Genomic DNA, 18,657 nt, shown 5'->3' with positions numbered 1-18,657 from the left:
CCCCAATCTCTGCCTACATTTTCCTCTCCTCATCTGCAGCAGTAGCTCTCCCTGCCTTTTACAAGACACCTGTGATTACATCATTGGGCCCACCTTCATAATCCAGATACTCTTCCCATCTCAAGATCTATGACCTAATCCTATCTGCAAAGCCCTTTGGCCATATAAGATAGTGTATTCATAGGGCCCCAAGGATTAGGATATATCCTGGGGAGAGAGGGGGTATTATTCACCTTACCACAGATATTATGGGAGCAGCAATGAGGAAATTCTTTCTTGAAGAGGTAGTTGCTAGAGCTGATTCTCAAGTGGAGTAGACATTTGCCAGAGGAGGAGGATGGCAGAGCCAAGTGTAGGGGCTGGACGTGGCAGGCAGCTGTGAGCAGAAAGAGAGAGGCCACTCTTAGCCCCAGGAAAATCACAAAGCACAGAGGCAGGAAGGAAAATGGTTTTGTGCAGAGGAGCAGTTGGCTGTTGGATGTGGCAAGAGTAAGGCTAAGAATGGAGACCAAAGCTGAGCCAGTCTGTGGCCCGAGCTGAGTGAGAAGCACCATGAGAGGTGGAGACAGGAGTGATCTGGAGCCCTTTAAGTTGATCCTCAGAGTGTAGATAAAGAGGGGCCAAGACTCCCCACTGTCTATGGCCTTATTCTAAAAATGATTCTCGACCGGGCGCGGTGGCTCACGCCTGTAATCCCAGCACTTTGGGAGGCCGAGGCGGGTGGATCATGAGGTCAGGAGATCGAGACCATCCTGGCTAACAAGGTGAAACCCCGTCTCTACTAAAAATACAAAAAATTAGCCGGGCGCGGTGGTGGGCACCTGTAGTCCCAGCTACTCGGGAGGCTGAGGCAGGAGAATGGCGTGAACCCGGGAAGCGGAGCTTGCAGTGAGCCGAGATTGCGCCACTGCAGTCCGCAGTCCGGCCTGGGCAACAGAGCGAGACTCCGTCTCAAAAAAAAAAAAAAAAAAATGATTCTCAGGATGCTAAAGGAGATCTCAGAAAGAACCAAGGACAATCAAGAGAAAAACTCATGTCCTGAGTCCAGAAATATGCAGACCCGAAACCAATGAGCAGCAGTGGTGTTTGCTGTTTACTTGCATTAGTCAGAAATCGTAGCCATTGCTGTTGTTAGAAAGATGGTGTCTGAAAGGCTGAGAGCTTCATAGGGGCTCAGAGAGTCTTTGTGTGCCACTACAGTGATGATGATGGGATTGAGTCTTGTGGGTGGCCTGGAGTTCCCAGGTATGTCTAATAGCACTCCACTTGAGGCTGGCTCACAGCTGTAAGGAGAGCACCTGGGGGAGGGGAAGCAGGGAAACAAGAAAGCCATTGTCCCCGCTCCCACCCTCTCCCCAGCCCATTTGGCCACCTGTGTCCCCAAGATGCTGCAGGAACTGTTGCTTCTGCTTCAGGACAGGTTTTTCAGGGCATATCAGCGTGAAAAAGACATTTGAGATCATCTCACTGTGTCTCCAGAAAAAGAAAGTTAATGATTAAAAGGTCACAGGACAAGATAAGGCACAGGCAAACCAGAATCTGCTTGGCAGATTCCCCAAAACAATAAAGAAATGAAGAAAGTTCATGAGGAGGGTCAGAATTCTATTCTGAGTTAACAACTCATACACAGGACTCTGTTGATGCCTAATTAAAGCACAGCCCTACAGAAGATGAAAGCTCTCAAATGAGCACCATTCTACAGTTCTTGACCACATGTTTACTTTGATTTTGTAAAGGTGGCGTTTCTTCTTTCCTCACCAGAATACTCTGCCCTGGCTCTCCTGACCATCCAACACCTGCTGGGGCTCCAGGACCCCCTCAAGTCCTCCTCATCCATTCAGCCTTCTCGGGCTTTTCCCATACTCGTCTTATTCCCTTAAAGGCCAGTGGCCCTTACTCTGTACCATGTGTTTTGTCCTTAGTCATCTGCTTTATAACAGTACCTTCACATAAATAGCTTCATGTCTGTAAGTTTCCTTTCTTCTGTTAGGTATGACGGCATTTGGCCCAAACTCCTGGGCAAGGAAGCATCTTTGGGCATTGCAACATCCTCTATGCCTTTTATTCTCTATACTTCTTGGAGCTGAGAGCATTTTAAACATTAGATTATTCTATTTTCACAATAACTCTATAGGGAAGGTATTATTACTATTTAACAGACAAGAACACTGAGATTTAGTGAGCTCTATAACAGGTGCTGGATGCACTTCACCTTACATAATCCTCAGATAATGCGTGTTGTTATCTCCTTTGCAGATAAGGAAACAGAGTTCAGTCTGTACCTGGTGCTGTTGCTATGGGCTGTCACAGCATCCTAGGCTCTGCTATTGCACCTCTCATACTGTATGTGATTTGTCCTTTTATGCCTGGCTCCCTAATTTGGAAGCAAACTCCACAATGACAAGAATTAGTACTAACTTCTTGAATTAATCAGTGTCAGACAGAGGGAGGGATGAATGGGTAAACATAGATGGATGGATGGATGGATGGATGGATGGATGGATGGATGGATGGATGGATGGATGGATGGGTGGATGGGTAAGTAGGTGGGTAGGAGGGTGGATGGATGGATGGATAAATGAGTGAGTATATGGAGTATATAGATGGATGAATAGATGGATGGGTGGGTGGGTAGATGGATGAATAGATGAATGGATAGAAAAATTGATGAATAGAAGGATGAATGGACAGATGGATGGATGGACGGATGGATGGATGGACGGACGGACGGACGGACGGACGGATGGATGGATGGATGGATGGATGGATGGATGGATGGATGGATAGATGGGTGGATGGATGGGTCAATGGATAGAAACATGGATGGATGGATGGATGGATGGATGGATGGATGGATGGATGGATGGATAGATGGATGGATTGATGGATGGGCGGGTGGGTGGGTGGATGGAGGGATTGATGGATGGATAGATGGGTGAGTAGATGGGTGGATGGATGAATGAATAGATGAATCTATAGAAAAATGGATGAATGGAAGGATGGATGGATAAATGCAAGGAAGGAAGGAAGGGTGGGTATATGAGTGGGTGGATGGAAGAATTGATGGATGGGTGGATGGACGGGTGAGTAGATGGGCAGGTGGATGGATGGATGAATGGATAGATAAATGGATAGAAAAATGGATTAATGGCAGGATGGATGGGTAGATGGGCATTAGATGGGATAAGAAGGGGAAGACTAGGGGACAGGTCTTAAGGCTCCCTACCCATGCACAAAAGTGTGCACCACAGAACAAAAAAGAACAAGTATTTCTTTCTCTCTTTCCAGCCCCTGTTTAACAAGACTTAATCAAAACATAAGTAATCCTCATGCCAATCTCCTCTTGTAAAACAAACTTAATGCCTATCAAGGGATTGAAATGTATACGAAGAACTACTTTAGAGCAACATGAACACATGCACATACACAAACACACACACACACAGAGCTACATTGTATGGAAGAAGGAGGGGGTCCTCCAAAGCACACCCATTTCTAGGAATGTGTCAAGGGCTGGTATAATTGACCAACTTTAGGACTTAGTAGAGATTCAGCCTCATTCCTGGTTTTGCCTCTTCTCAGGTCACAGCATCTGGAATGGGACCTTTGAAGAACACCCTCCCTTCGATGTGCCAGATGCCAATGGCAACTTCCTTCCCAGTGCCCTTGGGGGCTTCTACATGTTCCTCACAATGATCATCCTGCTCCAGGTAGGAAGCCCTCCCTAACTAGGGGCCCAATAAGATATGTGGCCAAAACTCCTACAACTTTGTAAAATAAAGAAAAAACAGTGCTGGCCACTAGAAAATACAAACTGGATTGAGATGAGGAGATGGTCATCGCTTTCTTGTGCATCTTTGAAAGTATTCACATTTTGGGTGATTTAAGGACCCAGCCCTGCCTTGTGGATGGGACTCTGCCCCCAGATAATAGCTGGAGGAAAATATTTATTAGCTTTTCTATTTAAGATGACAGCAGTGACCCATATGTGCCTGTCCCTTTGCCAGAACAGATAAAACGTGAATGATCTAGGAACAAAAGAAGATAAAGTAGCACAGTGAGCTACAGAGAACTCTCTGCCCCAACACTGAGAGAGAGAAACCACGAGTTAGTGTTTTAACATTTGATACATTGAGAAGGAAAAGAACAGAACTGGCCCAATATAGGACAGAAGAAAAAAGTGAGACAAATGTGAGACAGTAATTGATGAAGAGATGAATTTTAAAACCTTCGTGTCTCTAAGAAAATACAATCAATGAAAAGATGAGGGAAGTTGTAGTTTTCCTTTTGTGGAGCTCCATCTACCATTTCTTGTAGTATTGGAGGATGTTTCATTGCCCTCTTATTGGTGATTATTTTCCATTCATCTTGCAGAGTAATCTATTTTAAATGCAAATTAAATCATACCCCTCCTATGTACAGAATCCTCTCATGGTTTCATATCCACTCAAAGTGGAATCCAACGTCCTTACTGTGGCTGATGAAGCCCTAAGTGATCTGGACCCTGACTCCCTCCCTGACCTCCCCTCCCAGCCCTCTCCCCCTCCTCACTCACCTGCAAGGCCTGCTCCCTATTACTCCCCAAACGCCACCCCCACTGCCAGGCCTGTGCCTGGCTTTCTCCTCTGCTCGGAACACTCCTCCGCCAGATAACCTCACAACTCACGCCCTGGCTTCCTCATATCTCTGTTCAAAGGTCATGGTTTACAAGCATCCCACCCAGCCATCAGTCTAACCTCTTTACTTTTCTTTATTCTTCCTCATGCGACTTACCACCACTCATATATATTTATTTGTTTGTTCTTTGTCACTGGAAGGCAAGTTCTTCAAAGCCAGGAATTATGTTCTGTTAACTCCCATTTCCAGGACTTAGAACAGCATCAAATGCACAGCAAGCACTTGGTAAATACGAGGTATTGAATCAGTGGAGAGAAATTAACAATAGGTCTGAATACCTATAAAAGCGGGCAGCAGCCCTTGGTGGCACAGAGATCTAAAGGGAGTCAGGGGACTCTAAACAGAGATGCCAAGTCTCTCTCACTCCCTCCCAGCTCAGTCACAGACAACCAGTGGTGACCAGACATCCCTGGTCAAAGAAGACATACCTGTTTTTCAGATTCCCCTAAGAATTCCAAGGGATGCATGAGGTCATTGACCATTAATTTCACAGAGAGAGTCTGTCCTGTGAGCTGACCTCAACTTTCCATTAAATGCCTTTGCTACCTGCTAGTGAGGATCCCAAGGGAGGGAACCTGCCTGGTTTCTGAATGGTAGAAACTCATCTCTTTTCAGGTGCTGATCCCCATCTCTTTGTATGTCTCCATTGAGCTGGTGAAGCTCGGGCAAGTGTTCCTCTTGAGCAATGACCTTGACCTGTATGATGAAGAGACCGATTTATCCATTCAATGTCGAGCCCTCAACATCGCGGAGGACTTGGGCCAGATCCAGTACATCTTCTCCGATAAGACGGGGACCCTGACAGAGAACAAGATGGTGTTCCGACGTTGCACCATCATGGGCAGCGAGTATTCTCACCAAGAAAATGGTACAGGAGCTCCCAAGGGCTCCATCCCTCTTTCTAAAAGGAAATACCCTGCTCTCCTAAGAAACGAGGAGATAAAAGACATTCTCCTGGCTCTCTTAGAGGCTGTGTGGCATTTCCACAGGTTGCTTCCTGTATCCCTGTGGTCTTCCTTGTCACAGATCAGGGCTGTTCAATTACTTGTAAACTTTCATTTGTTTACAAAGGTTAGAAGTTATCCCATATGTGGTTCCCCTTCAGCTGATCTTTGTCTGGTGCCAGACAAAGCACTTTATGAGATGAGTTTTTTATGTCAGCAATGGATTGGAGACATTTCCCAATTGTATGCCAGTCACACAACCAAGGCTTGGGAATTTCTCAGGCCACCTTACCTGACATGTCAGGGCAGGTCTGTGTCTAGGTACATGGTCAGATTTAACACATCCAGAAGATGTCTTCTATTCTAACAGATCTCTTAGCTTGTCACTGAGGCAAAGTTTTGATTTAGGAGATAGGGTTATAAAATGCCTGAACTGTTACCTTGCATGGACTGAATATAACTCATAAAACTGACCTGATTCCTTCAGCCATCATCTGCCCAACTTCGTTCCCCTCCCCGCCCCCCCACAACACACACACACACTTTCTAAGAAAAGAAAAGAAATTCTTTTTTTTCAATACTTTAAGTTCTGGGATACATGTGCAGAATGTGCAGGTTTGTTACATAGGTATACATGTGTCATGGTGGTTTGCAGCACCCACCAACCCATCATCTACCTTAGGTATTTCTCCTAATGCTATCCCTCCCCTAGCCCCCAACCCCCTGATGGGCTCCAGTGTGTGATGTTCCCCTCCATGTCCATGTGTTCTCATTGTTCAATTCCCACTTATGAGTGAGAACATGCAGTATTTGGTTTTCTGTTCTTGTGTTAGTTTGCTGATGGTTTCCTGTTCATCCGTGTCCCTGCAAAGGACATGAACTCATCCTTTTTTATGGCTGCATAGTATTCCATGGTGTATATGTGCCACATTTTCTTTATCCAGTCTATCGTTGATGGGCACTGGGGTTGGTTCCAAGTCTTTGCTATTGTGAACAGTGCTGCAATAAACTTACATGTGCATGTGTCTTTATAGTAGAATGATTTATAATCCTTTGGGTATATACCCAGTAATGGGATTGCTGGTCAAATGGTATTTCTGGTTCTAGATCCTTGAGGAATCTTTGTCTTCCACAATGGTTGAACTAATGTGTACTCCCACCAACAGTGTAAAAGTATTCCTATTTCTCCACATCCTCTTCAGCATCTGTTGTGTCCTGATATTTTAATGATCGCTATTCTCACTGGTGTGAGATGTTATCTCATTGTGGTTTTGATTTGCATTTCTCTAATGACCAGTAATGATGAGCTTTTTTTCATATGTTTGTTGGCTGCATAAATGTCTTCTTTTGAGAAGTGTCTGTTCATATCCTTCACCCACTTTTTGAAGAAAACAAACTCTTAAGAGAGCAGTATTCATTCTTTTGAGTGTGAGGGATGGAGAAAGAGAAAGATGGAGAGAGTATTATAAGCAGCTCTATCTCCTTTGCCATGGTGATAGCAGACCATTCACATGGGAGCTTCTGGTCTCTTTGTAATAATAATAAGAGCCACATTACCAGTACTTAGAGTATGCTAGTTATTTTAACACATTGTATCATTAAATCTTCAAAACATCCCTATGAGTTAGAAACCTAAAAAAAAAAAAAAAAAAAAAAAAACTCTGAGGAAATAAAGTGACAGGTTATGTCAAAGCTCAAAGTCACATAACTAGTAGGTAGTCCACTAGAGTTTGAATCTGTAGGACTTAGTTTTACCCTTCTTTCTCCAGTCTTGGTAGCCCAGATGCCAATTTTTCAGAGTAGCATAGGCCCTTCCCATGCTCTTACCACCCCCCGCACAAAGTCTAGGTTTTCCCCAACATGGTCCAGCCAAGGTACAACTAGTGCAATAACAGGACTCCTTTCTTGCAGCTAAGCGACTGGAGACCCCAAAGGAGCTGGACTCAGATGGTGAAGAGTGGACCCAATACCAATGCCTGTCCTTCCCGGCTAGATGGGCCCAGGATCCAGCAACTATGAGAAGCCAAAAAGGTGCTCAGCCTCTGAGGAGGAGCCAGAGTGCCCGGGTGCCCATCCAGGGCCACTACCGGCAAAGGTCTATGGGGCACCACGAAAGCTCACAGCCTCCTGTGGCCTTCAGCAGCTCCATAGTAAGTCCCTGACTTTCCCCTTTGAACTGTAAGTGTTCTGTGGGAAGAGAGGGAGGGTGCTCTGGAATGTGAAAAAGAAAAAATTGTACAAACCCTGAAGAGCTTTCAGAATGGTGCTCTTGATTTTGTACATAGTCCACACATGTGTTTTGTTGGCATAGACAATTCTTGTTCATTAGAAATGTTCAATGTTTAGAAATCAGAGATTTTATGTAAGCATATAGATTTTTTGGCTTCTCTTTTAAAAATTGAATTATAAAAATTCTCCACACTAAGCCAGCATTTCCTCATGGCAACAATTGGCTTGGGTTGAGAGGTCCCTAACTCTTAGACTGGGCATGCCATCTTCAGCTCATCACAGCCCCCCACCCACCTTCTCTATGTATCCCGTCACTGAGGTGGAGGCAACTGCATACTCATTATGCATGTTTTTAAAATTATACAGTTAGGAGAAATTAGAAATATTTGTTATGCTTATGTTTCTATAAGGGAGAAAAACAACGGATAAGCCTGTAAGGCATATGTGTTTGAAGAAAAATGGAAGAATATACTTTTTGGTGATCAAAAATAAGTTTTAAATAGTTATGAAGCAAATAATATCTATGTCAAGATTACCCAGCCCATTTCATTCCCTTAACTAATTCCCTTTGGCCCTTATGGGCATTGCTGTTTGTGGCTTTGGTCTGGGGCTTTCTGAGTATGGTCCTTTCACATTTGATCCACTAGGACAGCCATCAGCAAATATCCAGGTAGCAAGCAAAGAAAACCAAGTTTCTCCCCAGAGATTACACAGCATTCTTAGAAGTCAAGGCAAGACCAGGGCTTCTGCCCACTGTCCTATTCCTCTTTCCTTTGCACACACTCTTTCTCCAGGGAACAGGCAAAAACACATCATCTGGAATCTGCGCTTGCACAAGAGGCCACAGGGAGCCCCAGCAATCTTGAACAAGAGGTACATACTAACAGATGGGACCTAAAGGGCTACCATCCCTTTATTAGAAAATTAGATTATAAAAATGATCCTTTTGGCCAATTTTTTCCCAGTCTTTTATTTCCCCCATGAATACATACACACAAAACTACATATATTTAACATTTTTTGTAATCATGGTACATATCAATTGTAGATGCTGGGATTTTCTTTAACTTGATATCAAAAACATTTTCCATATTGCTACTTAGTATTCATAACCAAGGACTGTGTTTTCTGACTGTGACAAAGAAGAAACACTGTGAGCCTCTGTTCTGGGTCATTACTCATCTAACTTTGGGAGGACAAAGTTGAGTTCCCTCTCGGGTTATTGTCATGCACAGAAATGCAACATTAGCAAGGATAAGGCAAGAACAGTGTGTTAAGACATATGACCTTCATAAATACACAAGTGAAATGATCCATAGATGTCTTCAGGAAGATTTTTGTGGTTTTTTTGATTTTCCCAAATGAGATAACAACAAGGTGTGTATATTGCTACATCCTTCTTAATTTTGCCCCCATAAATGTAATGCACTTCCTCGAGTTCTTTTCTTAAATATTTGTAAAATGACCTTAGTGAATTCTCATTAGGCACAGATTCTATGTGTCGTTGGCACCTTCCAGTTCTAGATACCACAGGCATCCCACATGCCTGAGTGTGTCTCCCCCAAAAAATGAGGGGGAGAAAAAGGAAGCTTTCCTTTGTGGATCTCAGTTGGGTCACATCAATTCACTGCCCCTTGTTCAGTCTGACAAGTCTCAGCAGCCCAGAAAAACTGCATCCCTGGACCAGGCAGTAAATCTTGGATGCAGGGCTTTTAGCTGATGGTCAGTGAGAGGGACACACTAACCCCAGAGCTATCTCCAGATCCTAGATGTCATCATCCTTCCCTGGCTGGCAGTCCCAAAGGCAAGTTCTGACTAAGTTCATTCAGGAGCAGTAAGGAAGTTGACACGAGTTAAGTTCCAATTCTTGTTGCCTGGTGAAGGGAAGATGGTGATATCTTCTTTTTATGAACAGCTAACTATACTCTTATGTAATAAGGTCACTTAAAAATCTGGGGTTAGTGGAACAATTGTATTTTTGAGTAGTTTTGAGGAAGGGCACTGGGCTAAGAGTTAGGAAATGGAGGTTCTGATTTTAGTTCTGCTACTGGCTTGCTGGGTAACCTTAAGCAACATGTTAAACCTCTTCTATGTCTCTTTCACCACCTGAAAATACTTTACTTACAATTCTCACCAGGCTGTTCTAAAGATCAAATAACATGTTTTGCTGACCTGCAGGCTAACTTCCAGCTATGAATTAGGCACATGTGGAGTCTAATGTGTCAGGTTTTCATCTCAGCTACCCCATGTACTAGCTCTGTGACTTTGGTGGGCTTACTGAAATGGAAGCCTCAACCTACCCATTGTTAAAATGAAGATAATTGTTCTGGCTCATGAGTTTATTTTGAGGATTTAATTCTTAAAATTGTGTGTTCTAGACAGATATCTAATGGAAGTTTTAAATGATCTTTCCAAAGGGAAGCTGTCTGCCTTGAACAAATGTTCACATATCTGATGTCATAAAGAGAAAATGGGGAGTTTCCATAAAATACAATTGTTGAACTCCCTCCCCTGAGATCCTGGTATATTTGGTCTTGGGTGAGTCCTGAGCACTTATATTTTAATTTCTGATGATTCTAAGGAGCAGCCAAGATGGGGACCCTCCATAATAAGCAGGCCATCACCCCACCAGGAAAGAGTCTTCACTTCATTCAAATTGGCACTTTCTACAGCTTGGGAGGCATTTGCTGAAGGGAGTGAAGTATGCAGCCTTTAAGGACTCCTGTGCTAACCCATCAAATACCTCTAGCTGGTGTCAGATCCTTGAAGTCATCCCTAGAGAGCTCCTGTGGCAGCCCCAGGTGGCTGTCTCGGTGCCCACCCCCACCCACTCCTGACAGACTCTCTGCACTTGTCCCCTTCCACCTGCCTTCTGTGCCTTCCTGCACCTGCCCATGTGGCACCCAATCTGTTCTGATCATCTCTTGGAATCACCAGTTCTTTACCTTCCCGTAGTGAACTCAGTCAAAATTTGCCTCTGAAACCTCCAGGGAGCATTCTACCACCTTCTAAAGAAGCCAATTGTTGGCTTCCTTGGCCCTTTGCTCTAAATCAAAAATAACAATCAACAAAAACAGCAATGACAGAAGCTGTTTTTTTTTCTTTTACGACAAAAAAAAACAAGAAACCATCAGTGATTGTCACCTAATTGCCTGCAATAAAATTTGTGGCTTTAAGGTGGGGGTAATATACTTATAAAAATGGTGAGTTGAGTCCCAAGCCAATGTTTAATAGTACTGGCAGATGGAAAACGAAATGGGTTTTTTTTCTCCTTGTCTGTAAGCAGCCAAGATTTCAGCAGAAAGTCTTTGTGTAAAAATGCCACTTGCAGAATGTTTTTCAGCGCCATCAGACCAAAGAATATCTTCCTAATCGTAAAATTTGTATTGGGGCCAGTTAGGCTCCTCCAAACTTTCACACTGCTTTCCTTTGTGGACATCCCCCCCGCCACCCCACCCTTCCGAAGAGAATGCAACAGAGAGGAGCGAAGGAGGTGTCATTGGACCTCTGCCTCCTTTCACTAATCTTGGTCTGCCTTTCTTTCTTTGGAAGAGATTTATGCAGCACTCCCAGTCTTCTCCAAATCGGTGGGACAGCCCACATACACACACTCCCACTGTAAGGTTAGATAAGAGTCCTGATTTAATTAGCCAAGTACACAGAATCTTTCTGGAAGTGATGTGATCACACAGGGCAGGAAGCAGTGAAGCCTATCTGTACTCCCCTTGTTTCCCAGTGTCTCAGATCAGGGTGGGGGGACCCAGCCTCAGTGACACTGTTCACAAGAGGTGGGAACTGACAAGATCTGGAAAACTCCCTTCTTGCTTCACCACTGAGTTTTTTTCTTTGGGCTTACGCCCCATTTGGGAAAAGCTTCCCCTAACAATCCATGTGTTCCTATTTAAGTGAGCATTTACTAACATTGGACTTTCCCAGTTCTTGATTCAAACTAAATGTCATTAAGGCCAGAGCCTTAGACAGGACAAAACCATCACTGCCCTAAACAGTGTTAGCCTCCAGCTCCCCAGCAACCAGGAAAATGTTTCCACAATAGTCATAGCCCACAGGGTTACATAATTGAAAGGAACCAAAGGCTGATGGTGGAAAGTAAGTGTCCCTCCCTCCTCTCTTCCCACCACCTCAGGCACAACAACGATTAGCAGCTTCTGTGTGTCCTTCCCAAAGGTGCACAGAAACAGACAAGTATGGCATATACACAAGCACATCCTTCACAAGTGGAAGCATACCATTCCCACTGTTTAGGGCTGTGCTTTTTTAACCTAATGAATTTTAAAGAATATTTCCTATGTGTAGACAGACAGGTAGACATTCAATAGAGAGCTCCCTCATCTTTTATTTTTTTTTAATGACTGCTAGAATTCGTTGGATGGTTGAGCCATCATCTGTTTATATATGTGTTTGAGTTTCTCTACAGTATTCTTAGAGCATAATTGCTAAATTGGCCAGTATGTGCATTTTTTTATTCTGGTTGATTCTTCCCAAGACGTTGTACCAGTTGAGACACTCACCAACAACAAACAGAAGGGCCTGCTTCTTCCCACCTCTGCCAGTGTCTACATTTCTTTAGAAGAGCCTTTCATTTATTGGGTCAGTCAACAAACATTCAGTAAGCATCTACTCTGTGGCATATACTGTCCTAGAGACTAGGGACATAAAGTCTAATAGAACATTGCTCCTGCTTTCAGGATTTTACAGCTCAATGAAGGGGCAAAAGGAGCACCAGTGACTACGGGACAATGCTCTCTGGGCTGGGATGTGTGGTTGCAGAGGTGCTATAGGAGCTTAGAAGAGGTGCGGCTATATCATACTGGGGCATCAAGGAAGCTTCCTGGAAAGGTTGGCACCTGGGCTGAATTTTGAGACGGGAGTAAATATTAACCGGAGGAATAAGGAGACCACCTAGTGAGGAGTGGATGAGGAGTGCAGGTTGTGAGAGGAGACAATCTGTAGAAGCAAGATGGAGAATTGTAGTTCTTCAGAGTAGCTGGAATGAAAGGTGCAATCCAGGGAGGAGGAGGAGGAAATAGAGACATAAGAGGAACTATGCCATGAAGGATTTTCTTCCAAGCTCAGGAACCAGGGTTCCTGTTTATTTCCTTCTCTGGATTCCTGTAGCAACAAACTGCTATACCTGAATTTGGGCGAGTTATTATTAAAACTGAAAGAAGAATAGCAGAGTAGAGTTTGGCCTACTTTTCCCAGGCTTCATTGTGGGAACACATCCCAGCCAGAAAGGAATGGAAACAGTAGGGTTGCCATGTAACACAGACCCTTGCTACTCAAACTGTGGTCCTCGGAACAGCAGCATGAACACCACCTGAAAGTTTGTCAGAATTGCCAATGCTCAGGCCCCACTCGGAGCTGCTGAATTAGAATCTCCATTTTAATGAGATCCCCAGTTGACATGTGTACATGTTAAAGTTTGAGAAATGTTGGCATAGCGTTAAAGGGTTTAGACTTTGGCATCAGGCAGTACCGAATTTAAGTCCCAGCACATTATCTGCGATTTTATGACCTGGGACAAGTTACTTAACTTCAATGAGCCTCGCTTGTTTCATAATTAGAGTGGAATAATACTAACTATATCAGTGCTCTTAGGATGATTAGATAATGGATGTGAGAGCACTTAGCCCAGTGCCTGACTTTGTTCTGCTATGCATTCTCAATAAGTGTAATCTAATGATAACAGGACCCTTGAGGATGTCGTTTGAGCTCAAAAATCATCTTCCTCAAAGGGGGTTTGTATGCATTTTAGGTGGCCTACAATGGAAAGAAATCCAACTAGTTGAGTGTCTGCCTGCCACAAAGCTCTTACATAAAAAACTGGTGGCCCCACAAATGTATATTTCTTTTTCTTCCGAGAAATAGTCTGGACAATGGTCAGTAATGGGTGAGGACACTGCTTTCTTTCCAAGTGCTCTAAGTGCCAAGTTTCTAAATGTTAATGGACCACATGGGAAACCAGTGGGCTGGAGCAAAAGGAGCCATGAAGAGCCTTGCCCTGTGGCAACAAGTCTGTGGTGACTGGATAAAGGTTAGCTGACATCTGTTCCTGGCACCTGCAGGATGAGCCAGGGCCTTTTACAGCGAAGGCTTTTGTTTTAATGCATTGCTACAAGATTGGATGGAAATATATCAAAGAGTAGTTTTAATGAACAGACAGCAGGAGTTAATCAGTGGTGAGCTATTGTGGTATCCTAGAAAGGAGTCAGTTAACAAATATTTTGAGTGCTTACAATCCACCAGGCATGAGGGACACATCAGAGACAGTCTCTGCCCTCATAGCACTTTATAGACTAGTGGGTAAATGAAAATGGACTAAATAACTTGAAGCATGTTAACTGTGTCAGCATTTGGAAATACATAATGCATAGCTTGGAACAAAGCAGTGTGTTATAAGAGGATGGGAGTCAGGTGGTATGAAAACTGTCCTAGTTCTGACCCTAAATCAATGTGTGATCTCAAGCAGTTTCCTCCTTCTGACACTCAATTTTGGCATCAGGAAAATAGGGGATTTAGCTTTGACATCTCCAAGTTTGTTCCTCAACTTGGGTACCTGTGGCAGTAAGATTTAACAGCATCTCATTTATGTACCCTCCCCCTAAAAAAAATCTATTTTCTGAAAAAAATGAAATTTTCCATAATCCCTTTTATTATTCTCATGGACTATCTGCTGAGCCTTAAGGATTAGATATACAAATGCATCTATTGTGTTTGAGATGCGCAGACACTAAAGACCCTGGGTGGTAGCAAGTCTCAAAGGCCACTTCTTTCACATGCAGGATCTTGCCTGATGTGGGTGTTAAGATTATGAATTCTAGGGTCAGACTAACTGAAATCAACTGAAAGAATTCCTCCCACTTACTGTGTGACCTTGGGCAAGACAATCAACTTCCTTGGGCATCAGTCTCCTCATCTGAAATACAGAGACAATTGGGAGGATGATGGTACTAAATGGATAATGTTACTGCAGGGATATAACGAGGCCATGGATGTACTAGAACATAAGAAACACCACATGAATATGAGCTGTCATTACTCTGTTGAGAAATAGGTTTGGAGTTCCTTGAGTGGTGTTGGTGACTTGATGACGAACACTGGATGGTCCCTGGAATCTGGTTTTAGAAGTTTGCAGAGAAATATTAATAAGAGAGCATACTGTGACCACAGAAATGAAAAACCTTAGACTAGCAGTTCAGGAGTCTGAGCTCTGATTCTGACTTTACACTAACTCACTAGGCGACTTTGGTCAAATCAGCCTGTCTCTATGGGTTTTAGTTAAGTCGGGATTCATTTCGTCTCAACTTGGGACTATAAGAATCTGATGAGGTTATATAAATGACATTGCTTGGGAAGGTAAGAAGAGTTTCACAAATGTGAGCTCCTACTAGGAAGACTGGAGTCAAAGGCAGAGAGCATGGATAATATGTGTGTGCCCTTCTCAGGATTTTGGAAATAATGACACCACATGGTACGGATGGTTCACACAATTGTTTTCAGGACAATGGAAGGAAATGCAGGTCTGATTCAGTTTTATTAGCCCTCTTGCTTCTGATAAGCAGACTTTTTTTCTGGAAGTTGTCTTCTTACAATGGTATGAACAAGTTAGGGTGTGACTGTGGACTCTTGAAGAGCACCCAGAATGAAGGCTGGCATTCTTGAAGAGTGTGTGCTCCATTCTTGTGGGGTATGTCTGAGTTTCCTCCCCTCTGGCTCTCCTGTGCCTGCAGCCCTAGGGAGGACAGAATCAGACCTCTGGGAGTCATTGCATTTGGTAGTCAGAAAAGTCTGAGGCCTCTTTTCCCATGGGTTTTTTTTTTTGTTTTTTTGTTTTTTGTTTTAAACTCTCAACTTGGGTAAAGTTCATTGGTCCTCAGTCTTCACCCTGCACAAATTAATCCAGATTCCCTCAGTCAATCATTTTCAGCTATTGACTCTCTTCTAAACTGTGATTTAGCTGTGAACTCCGAACACTGATAGGAATGGTCTTATGTGAAAGCATTGTGCAAAATGGCTTTTGTCATATCTAACCATTGAGAGCTGGCATTTGTTGAGCTTCTGCTTCAAAAAAGCTGTAGTTAGAGCTCTAGGAAATACAGCCTCATGGAAAACTCAACCTCTCTACCTTTGAGGCTCTTACCTTATCTCTAGAGAGATTAAACAAGGACATAAGAAAAGTGAATTTAAAATACAGGCCAAAGCAAGATGCCAGCGGGGAGATAGACAAAGCCAGACACCACCACTGCCATTGCCACCACCACCTCTGCTCTGGTTAAGATCTCACTGCCTGAGAGAAGCTTTTCTGGCATCAGATCCCTGGGGTAAAATAGAGGAGCCAGAGCAAGAGAAAATAAACCAACAAATAACGTATAGGTCAATATGTAGTGAATTCCAAAGGGATAGTTCAAGTGGTAACTTCTACAAAGATGTGAAAATTTGGAAATCCATGGGTCAGATCCAGCCCGTCCTCTTTTTTCTTCCAAAAAAGAATAGGAGGAAAAGAAAAAAAAAAAAAGGTCGTGCATCATCTTTGCTTTATCTTGAAAAATCAAGAGACTTGGCAAACTAGACCAGTATTGGAGCATTACACTCAGCAGAGCAGTAGCTACCCTTTAGATAGTGGTGGGACTTGCTAGGTCTCATAGCTCCCACCACCCCATAATGTCCTCCACTCTACATTGGCCCACCTTCCTCATTCACTTTACATGCCTGACTCCTGTGGACATTCTGAGTTAAGAATCTGCTATTATGGTTCAGGAGAAAGAAAATTCATTGTGAGCTATATAGGATCTCACGGACAAGCGGGACTTCCCATGGTTATTGAAGTCTAGGTAGGATTTTGGTAGGTAGACGAGGATTTTTCAAGCAAGGTGTGATCAGAGGAATACAGGAGTATACACATCCAAGAGGCAGCAAACAGACCACCAGGCTGAGCTGAGGGTCCATGTTGAGAAGCATGGGAATAAAGAGTGAAAATGCAAACTGTGAAAGAATCTAAATGCCAAATAATCGATCACGCTAACAATGGATATCTCCTGAAGGTTTTTTGAAGTCAAGAATGCCAGGAGGAAATGGAGTTTTAAGAAGACTGTGCAGGTGATACATAGGAAGGATTAGAAAAAAAAAAAAGGTGAGGGGCAACAGTATTAGTTTACAGGCTGGTGCAGAAATTCAGGATTGAGAGGTAGAGGGTCTCAGCATGGCTGGAAGCAACACAGATGGTGGGAAGACACTGAGAGTGAAGAACTGTCAGCATCTGGTAATGGATGGACATGTGGCACTGAGAGGCAGGAAGGACTCAAATAAGAATTGGCAATGGCCAGACCTGTGGGAGAGGAAAACATGCTGGATGCAAGACTGCAATGAAGCTGCATCATCCTTTCCTGAGGCATGTGAAGATTCTTCTGGAGTGGGCTTCCTTCCCAGAAAAGACTCTCATTCTGGCCTTTCTCTTCCAGGAAAAAGATGTAACTCCAGATAAAAACCTACTGACCAAGGTTCGAGATGCTGCCCTGTGGTTGGAGACCTTGTCAGACAGCAGACCTGCCAAGGCTTCCCTCTCCACCACCTCCTCCATTGCTGATTTCTTCCTTGCCTTAACCATCTGCAACTCTGTCATGGTGTCCACAACCACCGAGCCCAGGCAGAGGGTAAGGACCAGCGATGGCTGGGGGAGGAGGGTAAAGGAGGTAGAGAAGTAGAAGGCAGGGTAGGGGCGAGGGGAGAAGTTCTGATCAGGGAGACATGAAATTTGGGTCCTAGCAACAGTGTCATTTCATCACAGTGAAACCTAGAATAGGTCTCTTACCCTCCCTGGGTCTGTTTCCTCATTTTTAAATAAAATGGAAAAAGATACATATGAGCTTTCTGTGTAGCTTTCAAACTTTGTCTATGTGTCTGCAGGTAGACATTAAGAGTTAGTGATTACTGAGCACTTGGCTTTATGCCAGGCTCCATACCCAGCACTTTACCTGTATTATCATTTAATCCTCTCAACCCAGCAACTCTATGAGGCAGGACCTTGGATTTAACAAGCGAAGAAATAGTAGCTCAGAAAACTCAAGGTAATGAAGGACATATGGCTCATAAATGGCAGAACCATCTATGCGATTCCATAATGGTTTCTAGTAATACTGTGCTATATTGCTTTCTGTTTTTATATATGGGTTAAAAATAATACTGTGTGTAATGTTCTTCCCATGGAAAAAAATGCAGCTGAATGGTCATGTATGTGAAGTTATACTCTGAAATCTACTGAAGGTGGATTTGCCTTCAATCTTCCACAGACTCTTAGCCAACCACCCCTGTGAGTCACTGAGAGAATAATTAGGTGGTACAACTTGCAACTATGAAACCAAGACAAGAAGTTTCACCCAGGCACTAAACCACAACCTCCCTTCATTATGCCCAGATTCCAAACCACCCTGAAAATCACTTCAGTACTGAAGAGTCAGCATGTTATCAGAAGTCTTCAGGAAGTTTTCGGAGGCAGAAAGCTTTATCTTAAAAATTAACTCATTTTTTAAGAGGGGAAGAAGTACCATTTGGGGAAAGACAGTATGCACCTCCCAATTTTCAAGTTAATGTGGGAGCTTCTGCTGGCAGATAGCTCAAGAGCCCAGCCTCTGGAGTCGAGCAGACCTGGGTTTGAGTTCCAACTCTACTCACTACGCACTGGGTGATCATGGCCAATTTATGTAGACTTTTTGTACCTCAATGTCCTCAGCCATAAGCTGGGTTGATGATAGCATCCCACAGAATTATTGGGAGGATGAAATGAGATACC

At 43.6% G+C, this 18,657-nt stretch overlaps 1 protein-coding gene across 1 annotated transcript in view; it reads left to right on the top strand.

The window, feature by feature from the left end:
• The window catches only part of ATP10B (ATPase phospholipid transporting 10B (putative)), a 218,112-nt gene that overhangs the window by 141,357 nt on the left and 58,098 nt on the right, over window positions 1-18,657 (top strand). The window contains exons 10-13 of the mRNA XM_055386545.2: window positions 3,583-3,710; window positions 5,293-5,545; window positions 7,533-7,771; window positions 17,330-17,521. Of these exons, the coding sequence (XP_055242520.1) occupies window positions 3,583-3,710; window positions 5,293-5,545; window positions 7,533-7,771; window positions 17,330-17,521 (812 nt within the window). The remainder of the gene's footprint in view (window positions 1-3,582; window positions 3,711-5,292; window positions 5,546-7,532; window positions 7,772-17,329; window positions 17,522-18,657) is intronic.

This window comes from Gorilla gorilla, chromosome 4, assembly GCF_029281585.2.
Source record: "Gorilla gorilla gorilla isolate KB3781 chromosome 4, NHGRI_mGorGor1-v2.1_pri, whole genome shotgun sequence".
Taxonomy (NCBI): Eukaryota; Metazoa; Chordata; class Mammalia; order Primates; family Hominidae; genus Gorilla; species Gorilla gorilla.
This window is presented reverse-complemented; position numbering and strand designations above follow the sequence as displayed.